This window comes from Ochlerotatus camptorhynchus, unplaced genomic scaffold (genome assembly GCF_037179485.1).
Source record: "Ochlerotatus camptorhynchus isolate MF236.1 unplaced genomic scaffold, CSIRO-AGI_Acam_v1.1 ptg000277l, whole genome shotgun sequence".
In the NCBI taxonomy this organism is placed as follows: Eukaryota; Metazoa; Arthropoda; class Insecta; order Diptera; family Culicidae; genus Ochlerotatus; species Ochlerotatus camptorhynchus.
Genome location: NW_027040766.1, coordinates 3,983,690 through 4,005,971, shown reverse-complemented (window position 1 = coordinate 4,005,971; position 22,282 = coordinate 3,983,690). Strand labels below are relative to the sequence as shown.

Sequence of the window (22,282 nt, the reverse complement as noted above, 5' to 3'; positions counted from 1 at the left end):
GGAGCATCTGACCAACGTGATGCGTCAGATGTTGCAGGAAGTGCATGCATCGTCAGGTGCTTTGCAACCGCAGCAGCGTCAGCAGCAGCAAGTGCAACAACTGTGCGCTGCCAGTGTGCAGGTGCCGGCCGCAACCCTCACCATTGGCCTTGGTGGGGGATATGGAGGAGAAGGCAAATCCTCAAGCAGCTCTGCTTGCCATCAAAGAGAAAGTGGTCTCAAAGCGCAACGTGATCGTTGATCGGTTGGATTTTTTCTCGGCAACGCAAGCAAGTCGTGAGGCCATCGACGATTTTGTTACACGACTCAAGGTCATGGCTAAGTCGGCCAAGCTAGGAACGTTTTAGACGGACCTGATTACGTACAAGGTGGTAACGTCGAACAAGTGGCAGCATCTGATGTTGACGATTGCTGATATCACTTTGATGAAGGCTGTCGATTTGTGTCGTGCGGAGGAGATAACAGCTAGGCGCTCGCAGGAGCTAGGTGTTCTGGGACCCGGAACGGAAGTCAACAAAGTAAAGAAAATGAAGAATCGTTCGAAGCCATTGAAAGCACAACGCTGCAAGTTCTGCGGGGACAACCACGAGTTTGTTAAAGGTGTGTGCCCTGCAATCGGCAAGAGATGTCATCGTTGCAAAGGAAAAAATCACTTCGAAAAGGTGTGTCGAGCTGGAGAGAAATCAAAGATCCGGAAACCGAATCGCCGGATCAAGGAGGTGAAGGAAGAGAATACTTCACAAGAGGAATCGTCTTCAGGAACGGATGCTACATCGGAAGAAAGTGAGGAGCATTACGAAATCGGGAAAATTTTTGATTACTCCGAGGCAACGTTGTCGCAGAACTGGAACTGAAATTTGGAAAAAAGTGGAAGCCAGTACTCTGTGATGTTGATACCGGTGCAAACACCAGTGTAATCGGGTACGCCAGCCTGATTGAGCTAACTGGTAATCTAAATACAGCACTACAACCGTCATCATTCCGCTTACAAAGCTTTGGTGGAAACCCCATCAATGTGCTGGGTCAAGTAAAGGTGCAATGCCGACGATCGGGACGGAAGTATCGTCTGGTTCTGCAGGTTGTGGACGTCCACCATCGACCTTTGCTTTCGGCCAGTGCTTCCCGTGAGCTTGGCTTAGTGAAATTTTGTGAGACAGTCAGCTTTGGTGAATCGGATCTGTGTCCAAGAACATCAATGTCATCCGATAAGTGCCTGAACGTACATAGAGTTGAAGCCCTGAAGATCATGGAAGAGCATCCGGACCTGTTCGCTGGTTACGGCAAGTTTCCAGGCACAGTAGCGCTGGAGATAGACAACAGTGTTCAATCATCGATTCAACCACCCCGGAGGGTTCCTATAGCAATGCGAGGTAAGCTCAAGTAAGAATTGGAATCACTGGAGAGGGACGGAATCATTGTGAAAGAGAAGCATAATACCAACTGGGTCAGTAATTTGGTCATCGTGCAACGAGGTGGACTTGGTTCAGGGATTCGTATTTGCTTAGATCCTGTCCATCTGAACAAAGCTTTGAAACGACCGCATCTTCAGTTCACCACGCTGGATGAAATCCTTCCAGAATAAGAAAAAGCTAAGGTGTTTTCCACGGTAGATACCAAAAAGGGTTTTTGGCACGTCGTTCTGGACAAACCCAGCAGCAAGATGACTACTTTCTGGACACCATTCGGTAGGTACCGATGGACTCGTCTGCCGTTTGGAATTTCTCCAGCTCCAGAGATTTTTCAACTTAAGCTGCAGGAAGTCATTCAGGAACTAAAAGGCGTTGAATGCTTAGCTGACGATTTGCTCATCTACGGTGTAGGTGATACAATGGAAGAAGCGCCAATCAATCACAACAAATGCTTGCAACAGCTCGTTATTCGTCTACAAGAAAACAACGTAAAGTTGAATCGATCAAAGATGAACCTCTGTCAAACTTCCGTAAAATTTTATGCTCATATGCTGACAGATCACGGTTTGCGACCCGATGATGCGAAGATATCGTCTATCAAGAACTTTGCGACGCCATGCAACAGAAAGGAGGTTCATCGTTTTGTTGCGATGGTCAACTACCTGAGCCGTTACATTCCGAACCTCAGTGTTAACCTGACGAATCTGCGCAAACTAATCTCCGAGTCTGCTATGTGGCAGTGGACAGCAACCGAAGAAAATGAGTTTAAAGTAGTGAAATCCTTGGTATCGTACATCAAGACGCTGAAGTACTATGACGTGACCCAACCAACAATCAATACGAAACTAACGATTTTAAATTGGCTCACCACTTTAGTAGCCTATTGGTCCCAAGCAAACGATTAACGTACCCTATTCTAGTTGAAATTCTATTACTACACTATGTTTGTTTTGATTCGCTATGAAAGTTTGACAGATAACATCAGGGGTGTGTGGATTCATGCAGAACATGCAGGGGTGAGTGAAATAGCTTGGGACTGCTTGGGACCGTTGTTCTGGTACTGAGTGAGCCAAAAATAATAATGATTTTCTTCGGGACCCAGTGGTCTTAGAGTTACCTCTATGACCCAACCGTTAGTGATAGAGTGCGATGCTAGTTGCTATGGTTTGGGTGTTGCAGTTTTCCAGCACAACGGAGTGATTGGATATGCGTCACGAACGTTGACGAGCACTGAGAAGAACTACGCTCAAATTGAGAAGGAGCTACTCGCTATTGTGTTTGCTTGTGTTCGCTTCGATCAGTTGGTTGTTGTTAATCCGAAGGTTACAGTGAAAACGGACCACAAACCGTTAATCAGTATATTCAAAAAATCACTCTCATCAACGCCACGACGTCTTCAACATATGTTGTTGAATCTTCAACGTTACAACTTGACAATCGAGTTTGTTACGGGTAAGGAAAACGTTGTGGCAGATGCTTTGTCTCGATCTCCATTGGTAAACGAAAATGCTGTGGAAAAAATTAAAAAACTTAATATATTCAGCGTGTTTGATGAAATATCAGAGGTGAAACTTAGTACCGTGGAAGCACCATACTTGACGCAGTTAAGACAATTTCAAATTCAAACATGTTCTAAAAAATGAGAGTCTTACCAATTCAATCAATATTTTACACAGTAATAGTTCAGTAAATACAGAATGTAGGAAAAATAAATAAAACGTAAATATCTGTTAATTTCTTGATGTTATAATAAATTTCTGTTTGGTACTTTGGGTTCCTAACTTGACGCATAGAATCTTCTCTGGCTGCCTTTTTCTCCGCTCGAATTTGTTCTTCCTTCTGTTTGTCTGCTTCCATCCTTTCAAACCACGCTCTATACTCGTCGCTTGTAGCGACAGCAGGAGGATTAGCTCGTCTACGTGAAGCTTTCGGCATCTTGGGCGTAGCCTTAGGCAACGTAAATGCATCATTGAATAAGTTTTTCTTTCGCTCTGTCAAGATTGAGCGAGATGTGCCGCGCACTGTTGCACTGACTTGCTTTTCCGGTTGCTCTTTCAGGATTTCAACGTTTACAGGCTCTTCTGGACGTTCTGCCGGAAGTGTTTCCGGATGTACTTTCGCTGAGCTTCCATCTTTAGGCGTTGTTAAAACAGTTTGGTTCAGTAAATTTTCATATGTATCCCACGCCAGCCTGGTTTGGTTCCGTTTTTCTGTGAATTGATTCAAAGTAAATTTTATAATTTGATTTTCTTCCAATGCGCTTCAGTATACTCACCCTCAATATCATCAATATCGTATCCACAAAATCCATCTACGACCGCTACGGGGGGATTCGGAGCCTGGACTACCTCTTTTTTAATTCCCTTCCAAATGTAGAACAGGTTGGTGTCACCTATTGGATCCGGCCACATCACATCAGATTCATGTTTCTCAAACATTTTCAGCTGCCCAACCGTGAGTCTAGATTCAAGACATTTTAAGCTAATTTTCGCCTCGGTGTCTTCGCTGTTCTTATCCATCCGATTCAGTACTCGTATTGGTTTCCCCGTTCGACTTATCTTGCCCTTGCAAAAGCATACCGTAGTTAACCGCACTTGGATTCCACGGTACGATTCCGCATTTACGGAAACCATTTGCTATTACGGTTTTCTGATTCTTCATGTCATCAACCGCTTTTTTCAATAGCGGTGCGATTTCATGCTTCGGCAATGATTCCCCGGCGTGAAAAGTCCGATATTCAATTAAACGTTTGTTCCACTGGACTTTCAAGGGTCGAAAAAAGGACACGTCCAATGGCTGGAGTATATGAGTTGCGTTGGGGAACAAGGAAATCAGGGTGATCTGGTTCGAACGGCAAAATTGTAGAGTCTCGTACGACACATGTGATGTGTGTCCATCAACAAAAATAATTATCGGCAGTGGTATTCCGGACTTTGTTACCCAAGGAACAAATACCTTCCTCAAATAATCCAAGAATGTTTCTTGTGTCATCCATCCTGATTGGTTCCGTCCAACTGCCCAATCGGAGGGTGCACTTCGCGCGATTTCTGCCGGGAGCCGTTGTTTGTACGGGAAGAGAATCAAAGGTGGTGCCAGAGTGCCGGCAGCGTTGGCTGCAAACAGGACAGTGTAGCTTTCTTTTTCAGAGTTTCCATTTTTCGTATGCACATATTTTTCACCCGTTTTTGCGAAGACCTGTTCTTTCGTCGGAACCATTCTAACCGCTGATTCATCCATATTGAACACGCACTCAGGTTTCTCGAGAGTCTGCTGTAGTTTTTGTTTGGTAATAAAAGAACCTACTTCGTTGAACCAGATCCTGATCTTGTTTTCCGTAACTGCAGTGCGTTGCTTGGAGAGAGCACTTGGTATGCGGCGAGAGATTTCAGGATGGCGCCGGAGAAATAACTTCAGCCACTTACGGCCGGGAATACCTGCTGTGAATCGATTAGGTTTGCCGGACAATCGAAGGAAGTACGCAACTGATGTCTTTAAACGTTGTGCATCAACCGGAAAGCCCGATTGTGCCGCCAAACAAATCCAATCGATAATTGATTTCTCCTCCTCCATGGTCAAAACGGTAGGTTTTCCCGGTGACCGCTGCGTTTGTAGATTCATCTTCCTACGAACGGTGGCCTCCGGAATACCAAACGAGGCAGCAGATTTCCGAACTGATGTACCAATTCGTGCCATGTCCACGGCTTTACCGAGTGCAGTCTTGCTGTAGGTCATGTACTTTGTTTTGGGCTCCATGTTTCACATAGAAAATAATAAGGGCCACTGTGAGCCTAAATTGACGCAAAACATTTTCGTTAAATAATGTGCTCTAAACATACTATATATTGCTGAATCAGCTGTTAAACGTTAAAAATACTTACAGTTTAATAGTTAGTAACGTATTATTACACAACAACTGATTTTCTGCGTGAAAACTAACAATAAACATTAAACTTGCTCCTTAGCGTTGTTGCTACGATGAGAAAAAAATGACGCATTTGACAGATGGCTTTTTCGTTTTGATTTTGATTGCTCTTATTAGCAATAAACAAAGTATGTTTTTTGTTATGAATGGGTGGCATGAGTGTAAACAAAGGACAATTTCGGTGCAATTCAAACCAAAACAGGAGTTATGATCGAATTGATTGGAAAGTGCGTCAAGTTTGGACCCGCGTCAAATATGGTGCTTCCACGGTAACTTTCTCAGCATTTCGGACACAAGGCTCACCCAACTAACAATTTTAGCTGCAGACTAGCTTATACATCCAAAATTTGCCTTATGCAGCTAGTTTTTGGCTGTACAAGCTGAGCTGCAGCTAAAATTGTTTGTTGGGCACTGAGATAATGGAAGAAACTGGAAAGGATCATTCAATGCAGATCATCGTCAAGTACATTCACCAGGGTTGGCCTAGATCGGTTGATCGTGTGCCAGATAACGTCAAGATTTACTACAATTGCCGCAACGAACTGTCTACCCAGGACGGTTTGATCTTTAGGAACGACCGGCTACTAATACCGTATGTTCTCCGGAGAAAGCTTGTGGATTGCTGTTATGCGAATAGCGGCAGTATGGGTGGGCTGCAGCGAATCGAGTCTCTTCGATATTTGATTTGAACCTGCCACGGCAGATGCTAAGGAGACGTTTCTCTTAATTTTTTTTCTGGCTATGTCAACCGAGAATGATGTGTATCAGTGTTTAATTTTGTTTTTTTTTAATTTATGACCTTCACTTTTAATTTTATGTTATCCATAATTGGGGCTACATTGAGTCTGTTGATGTTAACAAATAATAATAATAATAATGAGTCAACAATTTCTAATTTAACTATATAAGGGAAATGGATATAACGTTGGCCTATGGATCTAAGATTGGGCCCATCGCTAAAAATACCGTATTTATCCATTGTCATTGGGACGGTACTAATGGATATTTTTGGTCGCTGTTGAAAATTTAGTCGATTGCTGAATTTTTGTATGGGCCCAAATTAGGGGACTTTAGGCAGACATTACATCCATTTCCCCTATTTTTTGTGTGCACAACGATACCCAGGAAAATTTGGAAATTGTTCAACTCAAAAAAAAAACTCGTAATATGTTCATAACGGAATTTTACCCACGAACATTTCTTTCGATTTTCGGATCAAAGCCATACCAACAATGTCCACTTAAAATTCAACCTCATCTTTATGCAACCAAGTTTATCGCGCTAATACTGTACTATTGGGATAGTCATCATCGCCGTATCTATCGTCAGTCACTTCCGCCGTAACCGCTTCCTGGCCTGCCTCGGTGGCTTCCTTCTCCTTCGCGAGTATAGCCTGTTCCACGTCCAGCTTCAAGCTGACCAGCTCCCGCCCATCGATTGCATCACCTTGGTGGTCCGCGGAGTTCCACGGCTGCAAGGATGAATCCGCAAAGAGGATGTAAAGAATTCCGCCTACTATGAGCATCCAGGCGCTGATAAGGAACACATATTCCCACTGTTTGACCGTTTGCTGAGGATAAGGCAGTTCTTGATTAATGCTACGGTAGGATTTTTTTTACAGACGTTGACCTACATTTCCCAAGGTGAGGATTCCAACCAAGATCGGTGAAACGAATCCTGGAACGACTGTTATCATTCCACTGATTCCCAACAGAATGCCGGCATACTTGGGGCTCATATCGATTATGTTGGCCAGCGGTCCAGTCGATACGGATCCATGTACCATCGTGGCAAGCGTGAGGAATAAGATGGCAGACAGCGAGTTGCAACCGCTGTAGGCCAGTGCTAGTACGAAGAACCCATTCACTATACAACAGAACGTTCCACCCATTTTCCGTACATTTGTTCGGGACATGAGGTTCCGCTGAAGGAGATAGTCTCCGATCATGGAAAAGATGTACGCGAATATCATTCGGCAGAGATGTGGAATGCCGGATAGGATCCCCGTCTGAAACAATCGACGTTTAATAGAAACGTTGAGAAGCGTAACTTAATCAAAACATTACCATTTTCACATCCCACCCATGGATGTAGTTGAAGTAGCTTGGAGCCTGGGTCATCACGGTAAATAACCCCCAGATACCAGCCCATTGAGCAATGACCGTCATCCACATGGCTTTCGAGAGGATCATCTTCATCCAGGGCGTTCGTTCTTGGCGTTCCTGTTCTTTAGACTTTTCGGTAATTCCCAGTGAGCTTTCAATGTATTCACGCTCTTTGGGATGAATTCGAGGATGATCTGCCGGTGAGTCATACACGAAGTAGAGCCATGCGACGTACCAGACGGTGCCGAAGATACCACAAAAGTGGAAAACATACTCCCACGAAGTCCAGGAGATGATATAACCGAAGAGTGGGAAGAAGAGCGCAACTCCAACGGAACTTCCCAGGTAGGCTGTTACGAAATTACTGCGCTCGTTCGGTGGGATCCATTGTCCGGCCATGTGGTGCATTGCAGGCCATGATACTCCCTAAAAATAATCTACAATCATTGCTGATTCGACCTGTTTCCAAATGAACTTACGCATATAAATCCCTGAAGAACTCGCAGGAAAATCAGTATCCGATAGTCCAGGTACGATGCCAATGGCATTAGGAAGCACAACCAGCATCCGATGGCATTGGCCAAGCCGAATACCATTTTGGTGCCGTATTTCCGGGCCAACACACCTCCCGGCACTTGGGTCAACCAGTGCAGCCAGAAGAATGACCCCAACACCAAGCCTTGGTCGTATTCGTCCCATTCGAAGCCTTCTTCTTGGGTGTCGAGCTGTAGAAGAGAGAAGTGTATTTTTTTTAAATATCAATCGCACACACATATGATTGTTGAACTGGCTTTAAAAAATATCAACACATTTAATAATCTTACGACCGCCGGTAAACAAATATAATTGGTCCATTAAATTATGAGGCGTCTAATTGAAGAGTGAGAATTTTATGGCCCTCATTAATAATAATAATTTGGCTACTCGCTGACATCTGTCCCGTTTATTTTCTTCCATACTTGCCTGCAACCTACTACACTAGAAGGCAATGGAAAATAAATCACGACTGAAAGTCACATTATGATAAGGTATGCGAGGCTTGTCCATCATCAACTTAGATAACGAGACGCGGATTGGTGGCTGTTTTTCGCTCTCGGAGCTTGGCACTGGGAACGATCTGAGCCATGCTTTGTGTTTGTGCTGCGATTTGTTTCCCGGGGGGGTTTTTGCCTTTAGGCCGTTGGTAAATTTGGTCAAGGAGCAGCAGCAGTATGCATTTCAAACAAGAAATATGGTTGTAAGATTTTAAGCAGCGTTGTTTCGCTCTGCTGGGGTAAACAACCTATTTCCACTCATGGCTACTAAGGTAAAGGTTTGGGGCATGTGAGTGACATGTAAACAGACGTAACTTGCGCAACAGACGTAAATAGCTGCGTGTGAAGAGGGGGTCATATGGATCGTCGTCCAGTTCAAGGTCTGTTTACTTGGAGGCAGCGTTGCCAGATTGTTTTCTAGCTTATCGGTATCAAATGTTTAAAAAATCGGTATCGGTTTATCGGTATTCATTATTTTAATTAATTAAATTTAATAGTCATTATATTTTTGCCTTTTTGAAGGTGAAAATACAAACTAAGAACGAAAAATGTGCTTTCCAGGTATGTTCGAAGAAATTTCCGGGGAATATTTGAATTAGTCTTTTAATGATACCGAAAAAACTTCCGGAGAAAGAATGAAAAAGATCTTGTGGAGGAAGTTTGCAGGACATTCTAAGAAATGTCGGAAAAAATGTCGGATCTTCCAAGACAAATATTAAGAAACTTCTGGCAAAAACTTAAGAAAATTTCTAAAAAAATTGGATGACATACCCAGAGGAAACCAGAAAAGTTTTGAAAATCCGAAGCCAGAGGAAGTCAGAAGAAGCTCGGAAAAACCTTCGAATACAAGTCGGAAAAACCTACGGAGAAGGACTTATGGAGAAGCTTCCAGAGGACGAAAAAAACTTCTGGGAGAACTCGATAGATACATCCGGTGAAACTTTTATTGAACTTCCTGGAGACGCTAGCAGAAACTTCTTATGATAGATTGGAAGAAACTTCTGGAAAAAGTTGGAAGCCAAAGGGCTTACGGAACAGTCGCACGAGTACTTCAAGGAGAAGTTGGGAAAACAACTGGAAGAAATAGATTTCTGGTTGGCACAACATTCCTTAAAGTTCCTTACATGTTCCAAATGATTCAGCAACATTCCTGATATTCATAAAACATCCCTGAAAACCCCACAATGTCCCTGAAGTTTTCAGAACATTCCTGAAATGCACTTCGAAATGTCCCTCAATTCCTCTGAACTCCTTGAAAGTTCTTGCAATTTTCCTGAAGTTAATGGGGATGTTTTGAAGTTTACAAAGTTTTCATGAACTTTTCAAAACTTTGCTAAAGTTTTCGTAAATTCCTTGAGTTTCTCCGAACTCCTTTAAAAGTTTCAGTATTTTTCTGGAATTGATGTGCCCTGATGTTCTCAGAGCTTCCCTAAAGTTATCTCAATTCTCCTGAAGCAAATGGAACTGTCCTGAAAACCATTAAATTTCCATGAAGATCTTTGGACTTGTGAAGTTTCCGAAATATGTCAGATGTTCCTTAAGTACACTGGAATTTTCATGGCAGTTAATGAAACTGTCTTTAATTTATCGGAACTGCAAGGGTAGATCTTTAAACTTACCCAAAAGTCCGAAATATTCTGAATTTTCAGAACTCCTGCATATTTCCTGATGCTAATGGAACCGCGATAAAATTCTTGAAGCATTCCTGCAGTTCCAGGGAAGTTGCAAAAAAAAAAAAACTGACGGGAGAAGACGGAAGAACCTTTCGAGCAAAGCCAGAAGAAAATTCCAAGGGATGTCTAAATAGCTTTCCGGAAGGACTCGGAAAATAACTTACAGGGTAAGGTGGGCGAAAATTCCTAGGGAAGTTGGAAGAAAGTTCAAAGGGATCAAAGAAATTTCAGGAAGTTGAAAAATTAACCTATTTGTTCACTGAATACAAGTATTTCCCGATTTCGAGGAATTACTGGGATGAGCCATCAGCTGTTTCTCGACTGGCTCCTTGGTAACCAAAAACGGCGAGAAAATGGAAGCATCAGTCGAAAGAGTTTCAAGTATAAGATATTTTTAAATAAGGAACTTTTTTAGAGCTGGCTCAAAAATTTGAATGTTCTAAAAGATAAAAGTGAGAGACAGTAGTTTCCTCGGACAGTTCAGCGCAGGCAGGCATTAATCATTTTGATTGTTAAAAAAAACGGTATAAATGGGTTTTAAAACTCAAAAATCGGTATTCTGAGATACCTTATCTGTATATCGGTATCAAGTTTTAAAATCGGTATAAATACCAATAAATCGTTATATCTGGCAACGCTGCTTGGAGGTTTTCTCCATCCAGTTTAGTTAACTCATAAATCACATAAAGTGTAGAAACTCAGCGATGAACAAATTTGCCTTATGTTTTCCCAGGTTTTTCCATGAAAAAATTCCCGACTATGAAAAAAGTAAATATTGGATTCACTCAATCTATTGGTACTTCTTCTAGACTTCTAGAACCTCAACTTCTAGAGAGAAATTTTCGTCAATTTCCTTATTTTCCGGCAGATTTTTGTGGTTTTGCACAGGAAACCATGAGGCAAATTTACTCATCGCTGAGCACTTTTGGCGATTATGAGTGAAGTAAACTCAAATTTGGGTCGGTATCATTCGCCGGTTATTGGAAACTTCAGAATCTGAATTCCATGGACCAACTTTGAGGACTGAAGAGCAAATCAAGCTGAACATTGCATTATGCCCTAAGTAACATTGATCGACTTTCCCTTTCGTTAATAACTTGAGCACATAACCGATTCTTGGTGTGTTCGTCGTATTAAATGCTAGATAAAAGCTTCTTTTATCGATCTGTGTGCTGCAAATATCAGGGAATGTCTTTACATAGCCGTGGGGATACAAAGAGAAAGTCGACGAAGAGAATCTGTCTGTCAATGTTACTTAGCACCTAATGCAATGTTCAGCTTGAAGTGTCAAAATCAAAATAGAGGCATCATTCTGCGTAGAAATACTCAGAGGGAGAGATGGGCGGAGAGAATGTTTTTAACCAAATAAACTGCCAAAATCTGAGCCAATCGAACATTCCCATTAGAATTTGTCCTAGGTTTTCTTATTCTTACTAGATTACATTTGAGAGTATTGCAATCGAACAGAAATTCAATCTCCTTTATGTTTCGTGTGCTTCTCAAATTCAACTAGTTTTTGGAATCAAAAAGTAAGAGGTTGTATCCAAGACTCGACCGTAGATTTGACGTAGGATTGCGTGCTTGGTATCAATATTTGGCGACTATGTTAGGCAAATCACTATTTGCAGGCAATCGGTGATATGTTTGTCATTTTTATGTAATTTTCAATGGTGACCTATTAAAAATTGATAAAGTATTAATTTTAGCCAATCGATTGGCTTGTTTAGAATTGAAAATCCATCAGCTATTGACAGAGTTATAAGTGGTCAAAACCTTCCAATACCACTTTTCGTAACGCGGTCGAAAGACGTAATCCTACGTCAAAACAATATTCTAACTCTATTGATTAATTGATCTTAGTTGGTTAATAAATGGCACCAAGAAATGTGCAAAATACTGCGATGCAATCAATTATTATTTTGCACGTAAATCGAATCAAAAATAAAAGTCATCTGAAATGCTGGCTTCTACCAAGGGTTGCAAGATAATTAAGGTACAAATCCCTGCTGCCGAATTGTATTTTGTTTTCTCCGCCTATCTCTCCCTCTGAGTATTTCTAATTCTGCACGCACATACCTACAACATGAGGGGTGTTAAAGTTTTTTTTTGATCGTAACACCCTTTACTCAGTGGACAAGTAAAATTTTCCTCGATTGTCCTCAAAAATCGGCTCGAATATCAGGAAAATCGATAAAAAAAATTCTCAGTCTATGAGTATACTCGTAACTTGAGTAAATATTCATGGAATTTCTGAACATTCGAGCCGATTTTTGAGGAACATCGAGGAAAATTTTACTCATCTAAGTTACCTTACTTTTTGTAATTTTGAGTTGAATTCGACTCAATTCTGAGTAAAACCAACAATCAATACGAAACTAACGATTTTAAATTGGCTCACTACTTGACTAGCCTATTGGTCCCAAGCAAATCCATTAACGTACCCCATTCTAGTCAAAATTCTAGTACTACACAATGTTTGTTTTGATTCGCTATGAAAGTTTGACAGATAAAATGAGGGGTTATTGGATTTTCCTATGTTTCGAGGGGTGAATCGATTAGCTTGGGACCGAAGAGAGTACCAGAGCTGAGCCAAAAAGTTGAGCACGTTATTTCGGGACCTTCTGGTCTTAGAGTTACCTCTATGTTAAAACCCCGGAAAAGAATAGTTCAGTTTCAATTTTTACAAATATTTGTTTCTTAAGTCCAGCATCTTCAATATTTTGTTTTAAGGCCCATGCACTTTACATCTGAAATTGAATCGCAAAAATCAATTTGAAATATTGCTGACTGATTAAATTCTAAAAAATTATTATTGGAAATCTGAAGAAAATTATGCAGCAAATAGAGAAAGACATTCATTTGGTAAAAAATCACTCTGTTTTAATGGTTTATTCTGAAATTGTGGTGTGAAAATTTATTCCTATGGTTTGGTTAATTTATTTTTCCCGGTTCTCTCATCTAATTCCGAGATTTTCCCGGTTTTCCCGGTTACTTTTTAAATTGAAAAAAAAAATGTGTAACGAAATAGTGTCAGGTTTTAAACGCTTATAAATTGGCTGGCTGGAATTCTGCTCAGAACTTCTCCTTCGAAAACTATGTGGGAATTTTTTTTCAAGTGGGCATTAAATTTCATGAACCATGTTTAGTTTCACGTTGAGCGGGCTCAAACGTCAATAGGTTTCACATATTTTTTTAATGTTAGTATAGACGATGGAGTGAAGACACACTTTCTTTATCCGATATCACTATCAATTTGCTCTTATTCTTTTTTGTATCAAGTTCATTTTTCTGATTTTTTTTTTTAAATTTAATCTCTTATTCTTCTCAATTCTGTCTTATAACCTATTTATGCAGATAGACTTTGGCCCAGTGACCTTAATTTCAGTTACTCAATAAATTCTAGGGCTTTGAAATCATAAGATGTATCAAGCATAAAAAATGGTAGAATTCGATTATCAAAGTATCTCGAAAGATCAATAAATTGTTTTGAATACATTAAGTGACTCATATAGTTGAATTTTTCCCATAGCTTAAGAAAATACTTTCTGTAATTTGGCTTTCATACAAGTAACCACTGAAAATTTACAGTTTGCCACGTTTTAAAAAAAGCGTACAATTTCGTTTTTCGTTGAATATCAACAACCGGGAAATTTTTTAAGATTTGAACCGGGAAAAAGCCGGGAATTTCAAAATGAAAAGTCACTGGCCATCCACGTACTCCTACGTCAAAAATCCCATTAACACACGTGTATCATCTTCGGCGTTACTTCGTGAAGCAGCTTGCCAACAATTTGGTCGTTTCCTTCTACCGGCCCGAGCGAACTAAATTTCAAAGGCAGTTTTTCATAACAAAAATGGACATAGCGTTATCGTTCGGTTCGTTAATCGCTTGTCATAATGTCATTTTGGGATATTTTTGATTCCTTGCATATTATATAACAATCAAATCATAGTCAGGAGCTAGGTCAGGAGGCTGTCAGCCTGACCTGTTCTGTTTTAGACTACGTGAAATTAATGTATAAAAAGTTACTGAAATCCCGATGTTTTGGCGCCACCTTAAGTCACTTATTACAAATCAGTGAACCATTAGAGATATAAACCGGGTATCGAACCCGCTACCTCCAGCATAGTTCTTTTACAGCTGTGGCGTTACCGACTGAGCTAAGATAGGGATCTCAACTTTATTCACATTGTTTGAATCAAACAAAACTAAATTATGGAGGGGAACTGGGTTCTTTAGGGGTTATGAGGTTATTGCATTTTCGTAATCTGCATTACAAATGGAAACGAAATCCAAAATTTCATCACTTTTGGAGCACTGGAACTATTTTAAATAAGTGTGATTACATTAAGAAAAATCACCACCGTAGCGCCCCTTGAAAGTACTTTGTATAGGAGCGAGCTGTCATTTTGTTAGGCTTGTGTCAAACAGTGAAATGATTATTTTGCTTTTTTTGATTTAAAAATCGACATGGATGTAAATGGGGTAGGAAAAAATATCGTTGTGCTCAGAAAACGAAGCTTTTTCAGATCATCTATAAATACCGATATTTTTTTTTTCTAAATTAAAGAACCCAATTGGGTCCTTTAATTTTGAAAAATGTATCGGTTTTTATACATCATCAGAAAGAGCTTCGTTTTCTGAGCACTTCATCTTGATTTCACTGTTGACACTAAACTAACAAACTGACAGCTCGCTCCCATATAAAGTGACACCGCTAGTAACATGATTTTTGCAAATGTAATCGTACTTATTTAAAATGAACTATTGTACCAGTGTTATAAAATTGATTAAATTTTGGGTTTGGGTTCCACTTTCAATGCAGATAACGAATATGCATATACCTTAATACCCTTAAAGAACCCAATTTACGTATTCTCGTAAATCTAAGCAGCGTCCGCGCTTCTATGGGCTTTTTCTCGACGTAACGCACACATATGTAGTGTTTGTTTGTTTACATTCACCTGCTGTCTGCTGCTCTATCCATTCGAATAATCGATAGCATTGTTCAAAACCGATTTAAAACGCTTTAACAACGCTCCAAACTACTCAAGTGTGACTACTGTCGGCAACCTCTTTTTCTTCAGCAACCTATAACTGCCCACGACAACCTCACGAATAGTTTAAGGACGCGTGAATAGTATGTTCTACCAGCCGCGTTGCTAACGCCCACCAAATGAAGGCGCCCGGTACTAACATAATTTCAATAATAGGTACCTGCAACGCCCTCAGCAGTAATTTCTCCAGTGAGACAAGCTTCGGTTCGTTTTGTGTTCTGCCGGCTGATCCACCCCCGCTCGGTGCATTTTCAGCGCTGAGATCCGACTCGTTCCTCTCCACGTAGCAAGCATACATCCTCGGCTGTTGCTGTTCTGACAAGCCAACTGTTGATCCCAGTTCCGTCTCCTGATCGAGCTGCGCATTTTTCGCACCGCCCGATCTGACCATCGCTACTATTGTGATATTGGCATTGATTCGCACCATATAGTTAACCGCAAAACCAACAAACACTAAGTACCATAATACTGTGCGCGCACTAACGCCCGGTTCGTTACCCATTTTGAACACCGCTTCGTCCCGATTGATTGGGCAAATACGATTCGATTGATTGCCAACACTCGTAAGCTACAGCCACTAATCAAGTCACTTCGCTATCATCCTCTGCTTGTCACACCGAACCAGATGGATCTATGCGCAGCGAGCCAGGATTTGTGATCAGCTCGGATCTCACTACTGGACTGCGGGATCAAGCATCTGACTCTACTACGTTTCTACTCAGTCACACTCGGACTGACTGACCTGGATCTTATCAACGACTGAGAGCAGAAGCTGGACGCAAATCAACCAAGTTCAGTCCCCGGCAGATAGTGGCTTGCGCGAGAGCGCGTAAAGCGCTACAATTAAAGCGATGATACCTACTATAATTCATTTTGATTGTTTTCATGTATGTGACGTAAAAAAAACGGCGTTATCTGTAATGGTTTTCAAAGCGCCGAAATGTTAATGAATTACAGTGGCGATTTTAAAAATAAGAAAGAAATGATTACCATCCACATGGCCAAGCTGGCAACGCTTCTTGTTTGGGTGGATGAGCTGAAGAAGCGTGATCGCTTGTTCTATTCAAATGGACAATCTGTAAATAGTAAATGTGCTCTGGGTTCACTTGTAGGTAAGGCCTCGTACCATCTGCTTGAACTAATCTGTTTATTCCTTGACGCCACCGCGCCGCCGGTCTTATTATAGAGGACACATTATATTTATGCGCTGTATAATTCTCGCTTACCGCTAGACGAATGGAAGAATCATGAGACTGACAGGCGGCCAGACAGTTTAGATGCTGGTGAGTTTAACCACTACTAATGTTCTATTGTCTTTTTCACGTTCTGGTTAGTCTATGGAAGAGATTAGGAAGGAAATTGATAGCTCAGTTGGATGCGGAGGCAGTTGAGTGCAATCAATTTTGAGTCCCAATTTAAATGACATTGTTCTGGAGATATCAAAGGTCGAACTTGAATAATTTTGCGCTCGATAGCGTAAAATCAGGGTACCGGTTGCACACTTAAAATAAAAATCTGTCCTCGGTGGAATATATTGCCGTAACAGTCCAGTAAACTGAACATTTGCCGAAGTTTTGTTAAACATATAATAGTTCACTGAAATTCGTATCTGGTTTTAGCCAAATTTCGGTAAAAACAATCATTTACCAAGCTTCGTCAATTGTAATCACTGATCTAATCGGAAAAAATTCAAACTGCCGAAATCAGCAAAATAATATAACGAACTATACGGCATTCACATTTTGCTTAGCCGAAAATACTTAAAATATCTGTCAACGAAGACGGACACATAAATAACTGTCAGGATTAAATTAGGTTAGGTGCGAATGAAAATTTAAAAGTAGTAGCGTCGTAGTTCAGAAAAATCAGTGAGGATGATTGCCCCGGGAGGAGTCTTCCTCGACGGAAGAAGCAGCACCGACAATCGGAGATCAGATGTCCGATAACGAGTACTACGAAGAGGATGAAGACGACGATCGAACTACCTTCTACGGAACGCTAGATGCGAAGCAATCAGTTTCTAAAATTCCTTGCAGTGGCTGTGGTGCATTGCTGCAATTGAATAAATCCAAGCAGCAGCTAATGACCACCATCTGTGAGAGGTGCCAGAGATGCCAGATTTCATCGAGATTATATCCTCTATCAAGGATATGAAGTCACTCGTCCTGTTGATGGTTGGTACCATTTTATCAGACTTCTGTTTAGTAAAAAAATGTTATTAATTTCTTTAGTAATCTCTTTCAGGTGGATCTCCTCGATCTCCCGTGCTCCATCTGGCCGGGTCTGTCGGAAATTCTTGGACCCAAAGGATCGATAATCGTCGTCGCGAACAAAGTCGACCTTCTTCTAAGGGACTGCCCCGGCTATCTGAACAACACTCGGAACAACTTTCCTGGATGCTGGCTTCATCAGAAATGACATCAAACACGTGTCGCTCCTCTCGGTCACCACCGGTTACGGAATAGAACAGCTGATCACTAAAATCCACAACTCTGGGGAACACGGGGTGACATTCATCTGGTCGGATGTATCAACGTTGGCAAGAACTCCCTGTTCAACGGCCTTGTCCGGTCCGATCTGTGCAAAGTCAAAGCAACTGATCTGATCCAACGAGCCATGGCTCGAAACGAGTTCAGTCCGAACCGAAGAGGAAAAACTACGCAAGCACCAAGCACCGGATCAAATTTGCCACTCTCATTGGTCACGTTGGTCCAACCTTCGCCGACGATGCACGGTAAGTTCTGCTAGATTGATAGTGTTTTATTTTTCGTGGAATAAAAAAAAAACAATGTTATAAAATTGTATCCTACTATTTTTATTTTCTTTTAAAATCGCAACCGTAATCAAGCAAACAAATTAAAAAAAAATGAAAAACAGCCAGGATTAACAAAAAAAAAAAAAAAAAATACCGATAAACGGTAAACAATTTTTCCGAAGGATTGGCAAAATTTGACAGTTGTGGTAAATTGTGCTTTGCCGATCTAACGGTAATTGAATGTTTTACCGAAATGTTTGCCGAAGGCTCGGCTGTTGGATTCTCGGCACTTTTTTTTGCCGGACTAGGCGAAAAAATCTAAGTGTGTACGTTCAGAAATCAAGGAACTAAATCAAGCGTTATTTTCCAAATCGACGTAGGGGAATTTACGTATTCTCGTCAATCTAAGCAGCGTCCGCACTTCTATTAGCATTTTCACAGCGTCACGCACATATATGACGTGTCTGTTTATTTCAATTCATCTGCTGCTTGCTTCTCTATCCATTCCAATCGACAGAATTCTTCAAAACTGTTTGAAAGCGTTTTTACAACGCTCTAAACTTCTCATGTGAGTGTGACTATTGTCGGCAGCCTCTTTTTCTTCGGCAACCTTCCCATTAGAACTGCGTGTTAACCAGCTGTTCTATTATCGGCAACTCGAAATCAGCCCCATTTTGTAGTACGTATGCTTCATTTGAAGAAAAATCTGGCATAACAGGATTGCTCGGTCCTACAAATATAATCAGATTGAAGCTGAAAGACTAAATAATCATTTGGATACATTCAGGGAAGTGTGTTGATGGTAAAACATAGTGAAATTAACGTTTAAATTTTGGTTGCCGAAAACAGTCAATGGGTGCCGAAGCCGACATTTACCCTACCTGATTTAAAAAAAAAAACAAATCACTTCAATTGACGATTTCAGTGATTTCAAGTTGTATAGAAAGACATCGATCTGTCAAATTGATTACACCAGCTGTAAAATGAGAAGTGGAATCAAGGAGGTAGTCGATTATATTAAAATAATAATAACCTGGCTTATAATTCTAGGACTTCTTAGCACTTCTGAGATTGTTTACCGTTAACTATGTGGTGTTTCGAACCGATTTCAATGATCGAAGACGTGTATTACGGATAATATCAAACTCTTTATTCTTGGTAAATTACACGCAATTGCAAACTCGGCGTTACAAGAATAATCCTTCTTTTTCTTTCCCCTCCTTCTCAGCGTCATTTCTCTCTCTTCGCGCACAGCTCCGTCCACGGCTGCAAATTCCAGGGTGGTATTCATTTCATCAGTTGCATCCCACAGGCTTCCCCCAGTTACATAAAAAATCTAATCCGGTGTCCAGTTGGTGTAACTTTAGTTCGGTGATCGTCCGAAGGATGATGTTTCAAGTCAGGGTTGCATATAAAAGCAGGTTTAATCCGGTCGATCGAAATGCGCTGAGTCTTCCCAGATATGATGACATCCATGTATTTATCAGTTCGATGTACTACCTCATATGGTCCCTCATATGGATGCTGGAGCGATCGTTTCACGGAGTCCACTCTAATGAAAACGTGCATACAAGAACTCAACTCTGCGTTGACGAATATTTTTCGATGACCATGACGACTGGGCTTGGGTGATTTTACGTTCTCAAAGGAGTGATGCAACAACTTACAAAAATCTGTTCGATCAACAGTTGATGCCGGCGAATCAAAAAATTCACCAGGAATACTGGTGCGACCGCTGCAGCTGAGCATTTCAAATCTTCTCTGTATGAAACACACAGTCCAAGCAAGATCATCGGAAGCTCGATGTACCAATCCTTCGGGTTGACGCACATAATAGAAGCTTTCAACGTCCTATGGAATCTTTCCACAATTCCATTCGCTTGTGGACGGTGGTCAGTAGAGTGATGCAAAATTTGAAATTTTCGCTCCACAATACTTAAACGATTCCAAATCGGATCCTGACTAACCTCTCAAAATTTGAACCCATTTGGTGAGAAACTGAGATGGCACAAACCATTTGAAGTTTGTATGGGAATTACTATGGTAAAACCAAGATTTTTGTTCATGTCTATCTAATAATTCACCATATCGGTCTGCTTCAAAAGCTTTCAACTGTGCTTGTAGGAAATTTTCCCAGCTACAACTTTGCTCAAGACCACTTTTTGATTAAATGCTAGGATCGAAAGTAATCAATGGTTCAATGCACTGATGTCTTATGATCATGCTCAATCAACTGCTCAGCAGGCAACATTGGTGTTTCTGGGGCGTTGAATAGGACACAAAAATCATGGCTACTATGTCACACTGCAAAATACAGTGTTGCCTACAGAGCAGCTGCTTGATCATGTCATAAGTTTACCAATCTCTTAAATAATTAATAACTATTTCCTGTCTCGTTTTACATAGAAACGATCTCTAGCAAAGTTGAAGCTGAGAAAATTTTCTATAAGAATAACTATCGAGCTGTTTTGCAGCTCAATATGGAAAAAGACTAGAAGGCAATAAACAAAAAGTTGAGATTTCCCATAGTAATTTACATGTAAACTTCAAATGGTTTGTGCGAAGTCTGTTTCTAACCAAATGAGTTGTAACTTTGGGAGGCTAATTACGACCCGATTTGAAACCATTTAAGCACTGTGGAGCGAAAAAGTCAAATTTTGCATCAGTCTAGTGGTCAGTTCGTTGAATAGTTCCGACTCCAATTGACGTCCTTGGTCTGTTATTATACTTACAGGAACACCAAACCTTGCAATCCACGTCGAGTACAATGCTTGTGCTACTGTTGGTGCTGTCATGTCGGTTAGCGGGACTGCTTCTGGCCAGCGTGAAAAAACGATCGATCATCGTGAGAAGATGTCCTTGTGATGGTGGCAGAGGTCCAACAAGGTCGATATGAACGTGCCTAAATGGAGCCTTTGGTAGATCAAATTCACCCAGAGGAGACGTAATATGACGCACCTTCGAACGTTGACAGTTTAAACAATTGCATCCCACAACTATTTTCGTCCTTTATTTATAACTATATAGCTCTCGATTTGTTTACCGTCTATCTTGTTTTCCGTACTGAGTACCAATGCTACCGACGCCAGGGAGGCAGCCTCGTGCCTCCCAAGGATTAATCCTGAATTGTCATTGTAAGCTACCATATGCTAACTGTTTACAGCCCAATTTTGAAAGCGATACGTATTGTATTTCTGTAAACTCGAAAATATAACTAATCGGAAATAGAATAAAATTTATGCTTTTGTTTATTAAGCTTCGTATACCCATCCCTATGATTAAAAAGTAATCAATTTTAGATTTATATTTATACATGACATCGAATAACTTGTTTTAATGCTACTTATGGCATTGAAAAGGTTTCGGTGATTACATTTTGTGATAAATGTCTAGTACAACTCTTTTACCTGTGGAAAGAAAACTTGCAGTAAGTTCGATTAAGGAATATATATTTGTAGCGTTGATGTGCTTTCCCCCCGTTGAAAATAATTCAACCGGCCCGGTTCCGTCTGGAAGCATTTCGCAGAGTAGTCCAGTACTTTTTTGGAATACAGTCAACTGCAGAACCAGAACTTAAAATCCGCATTGCAGGTGTCTAGCTGTCATTTACCCAACAAACAATTCACAGTCACAAATAAGCATACACATTGAATAAATGCTGTATAACAGTGTACAATGCTGAATAAAACAGTATGTCGAATTATGTGCTGAAAAAAGTTCATTGAGATCGATAGATGCGCCTTTATTCCGCCGTTTGCTCTGATATGATTAATTTACTTATTAAAAGCTTTATAAACGTTGACTGTCTTCTTGATTCAGAACCAGAAGTTTGATCTAATAACAAACTGAATAAGTGTAATTTGCACATACATTGTCGCTTTAATTTGACTGTTTTCAATTGCTTTAATAAAATGCTTTATTAGACGTCTTATAAATGTTTTCTAGTTCCATTATTAGATTTCATTGCGTTGCTTTACAATATTGCTGTCTAAAGGTGAATACAGTCAGCAAAATAGCTCTTATACCACTATGCGTCCATGTTTTAGTTGAATGCTTTGCAAATGCTTTATAAACGACGTATTGGATTCATTATTCCACAACACTGCCCAAAAAACAATTCAGAGTAACAAATAAGCATATAGATTGAATAAATGCTTTATAACAGTGTACAATGCTGAATAAAACAGGTTGTCAAATTATGTGCTCAGAAAACCTCATTGAGATCGATGATGCGCCTTTATTCCGCTCATTGCTCTGATTTGATTAATATACTTATTAAAATCTTTACAAACGATGACTGTCTTCCTGATTCAACACCAGAAGTTT

At 40.6% G+C, this 22,282-nt stretch overlaps 1 protein-coding gene and 1 pseudogene across 1 annotated transcript; both read right to left on the bottom strand.

Annotated features, from left to right (window-relative positions):
• Nucleotides 1–1,789: 1,789 nt before the first annotated feature.
• On the bottom strand, nt 1,790–4,853 carry LOC135706381 (uncharacterized; annotated as a pseudogene).
• Nucleotides 4,854–6,571: 1,718 nt separating this feature from the next.
• Nucleotides 6,572–16,015, bottom strand: NaPi-T (Na[+]-dependent inorganic phosphate cotransporter). Its single transcript, XM_065227933.1, has 5 exons — nt 15,362–16,015; nt 7,916–8,161; nt 7,398–7,862; nt 6,965–7,339; nt 6,572–6,901 (listed from the first exon to the last, which is right to left on the bottom strand). Exons 1-5 carry the CDS (start codon nt 15,701–15,703, stop codon nt 6,605–6,607), a joined length of 1,725 nt encoding a protein of 574 aa, XP_065084005.1. The 5' UTR covers nt 15,704–16,015; the 3' UTR covers nt 6,572–6,604.
• Nucleotides 16,016–22,282: the final 6,267 nt, after the last annotated feature.

What these genes read in the sequence shown, in the direction of transcription:
- NaPi-T (XM_065227933.1), bottom strand. Translation starts at nt 15,703, where the DNA reads ATGGGTAACGAACCGGGCGTTAGTGCGCGCACAGTATTATGGTACTTA. An exon ending in TACTGCTGAGGGCGTTGCAG is followed by an intron (nt 8,162 to 15,361) that starts GTACCTATTATT and finishes TCTCTTCTACAG; the next exon opens with CTCGACACCCAAGAAGAAGG. An exon ending in GAATCCTCACCTTGGGAAAT is followed by an intron (nt 6,902 to 6,964) that starts GTAGGTCAACGT and finishes CCTTATCCTCAG; the next exon opens with CAAACGGTCAAACAGTGGGA.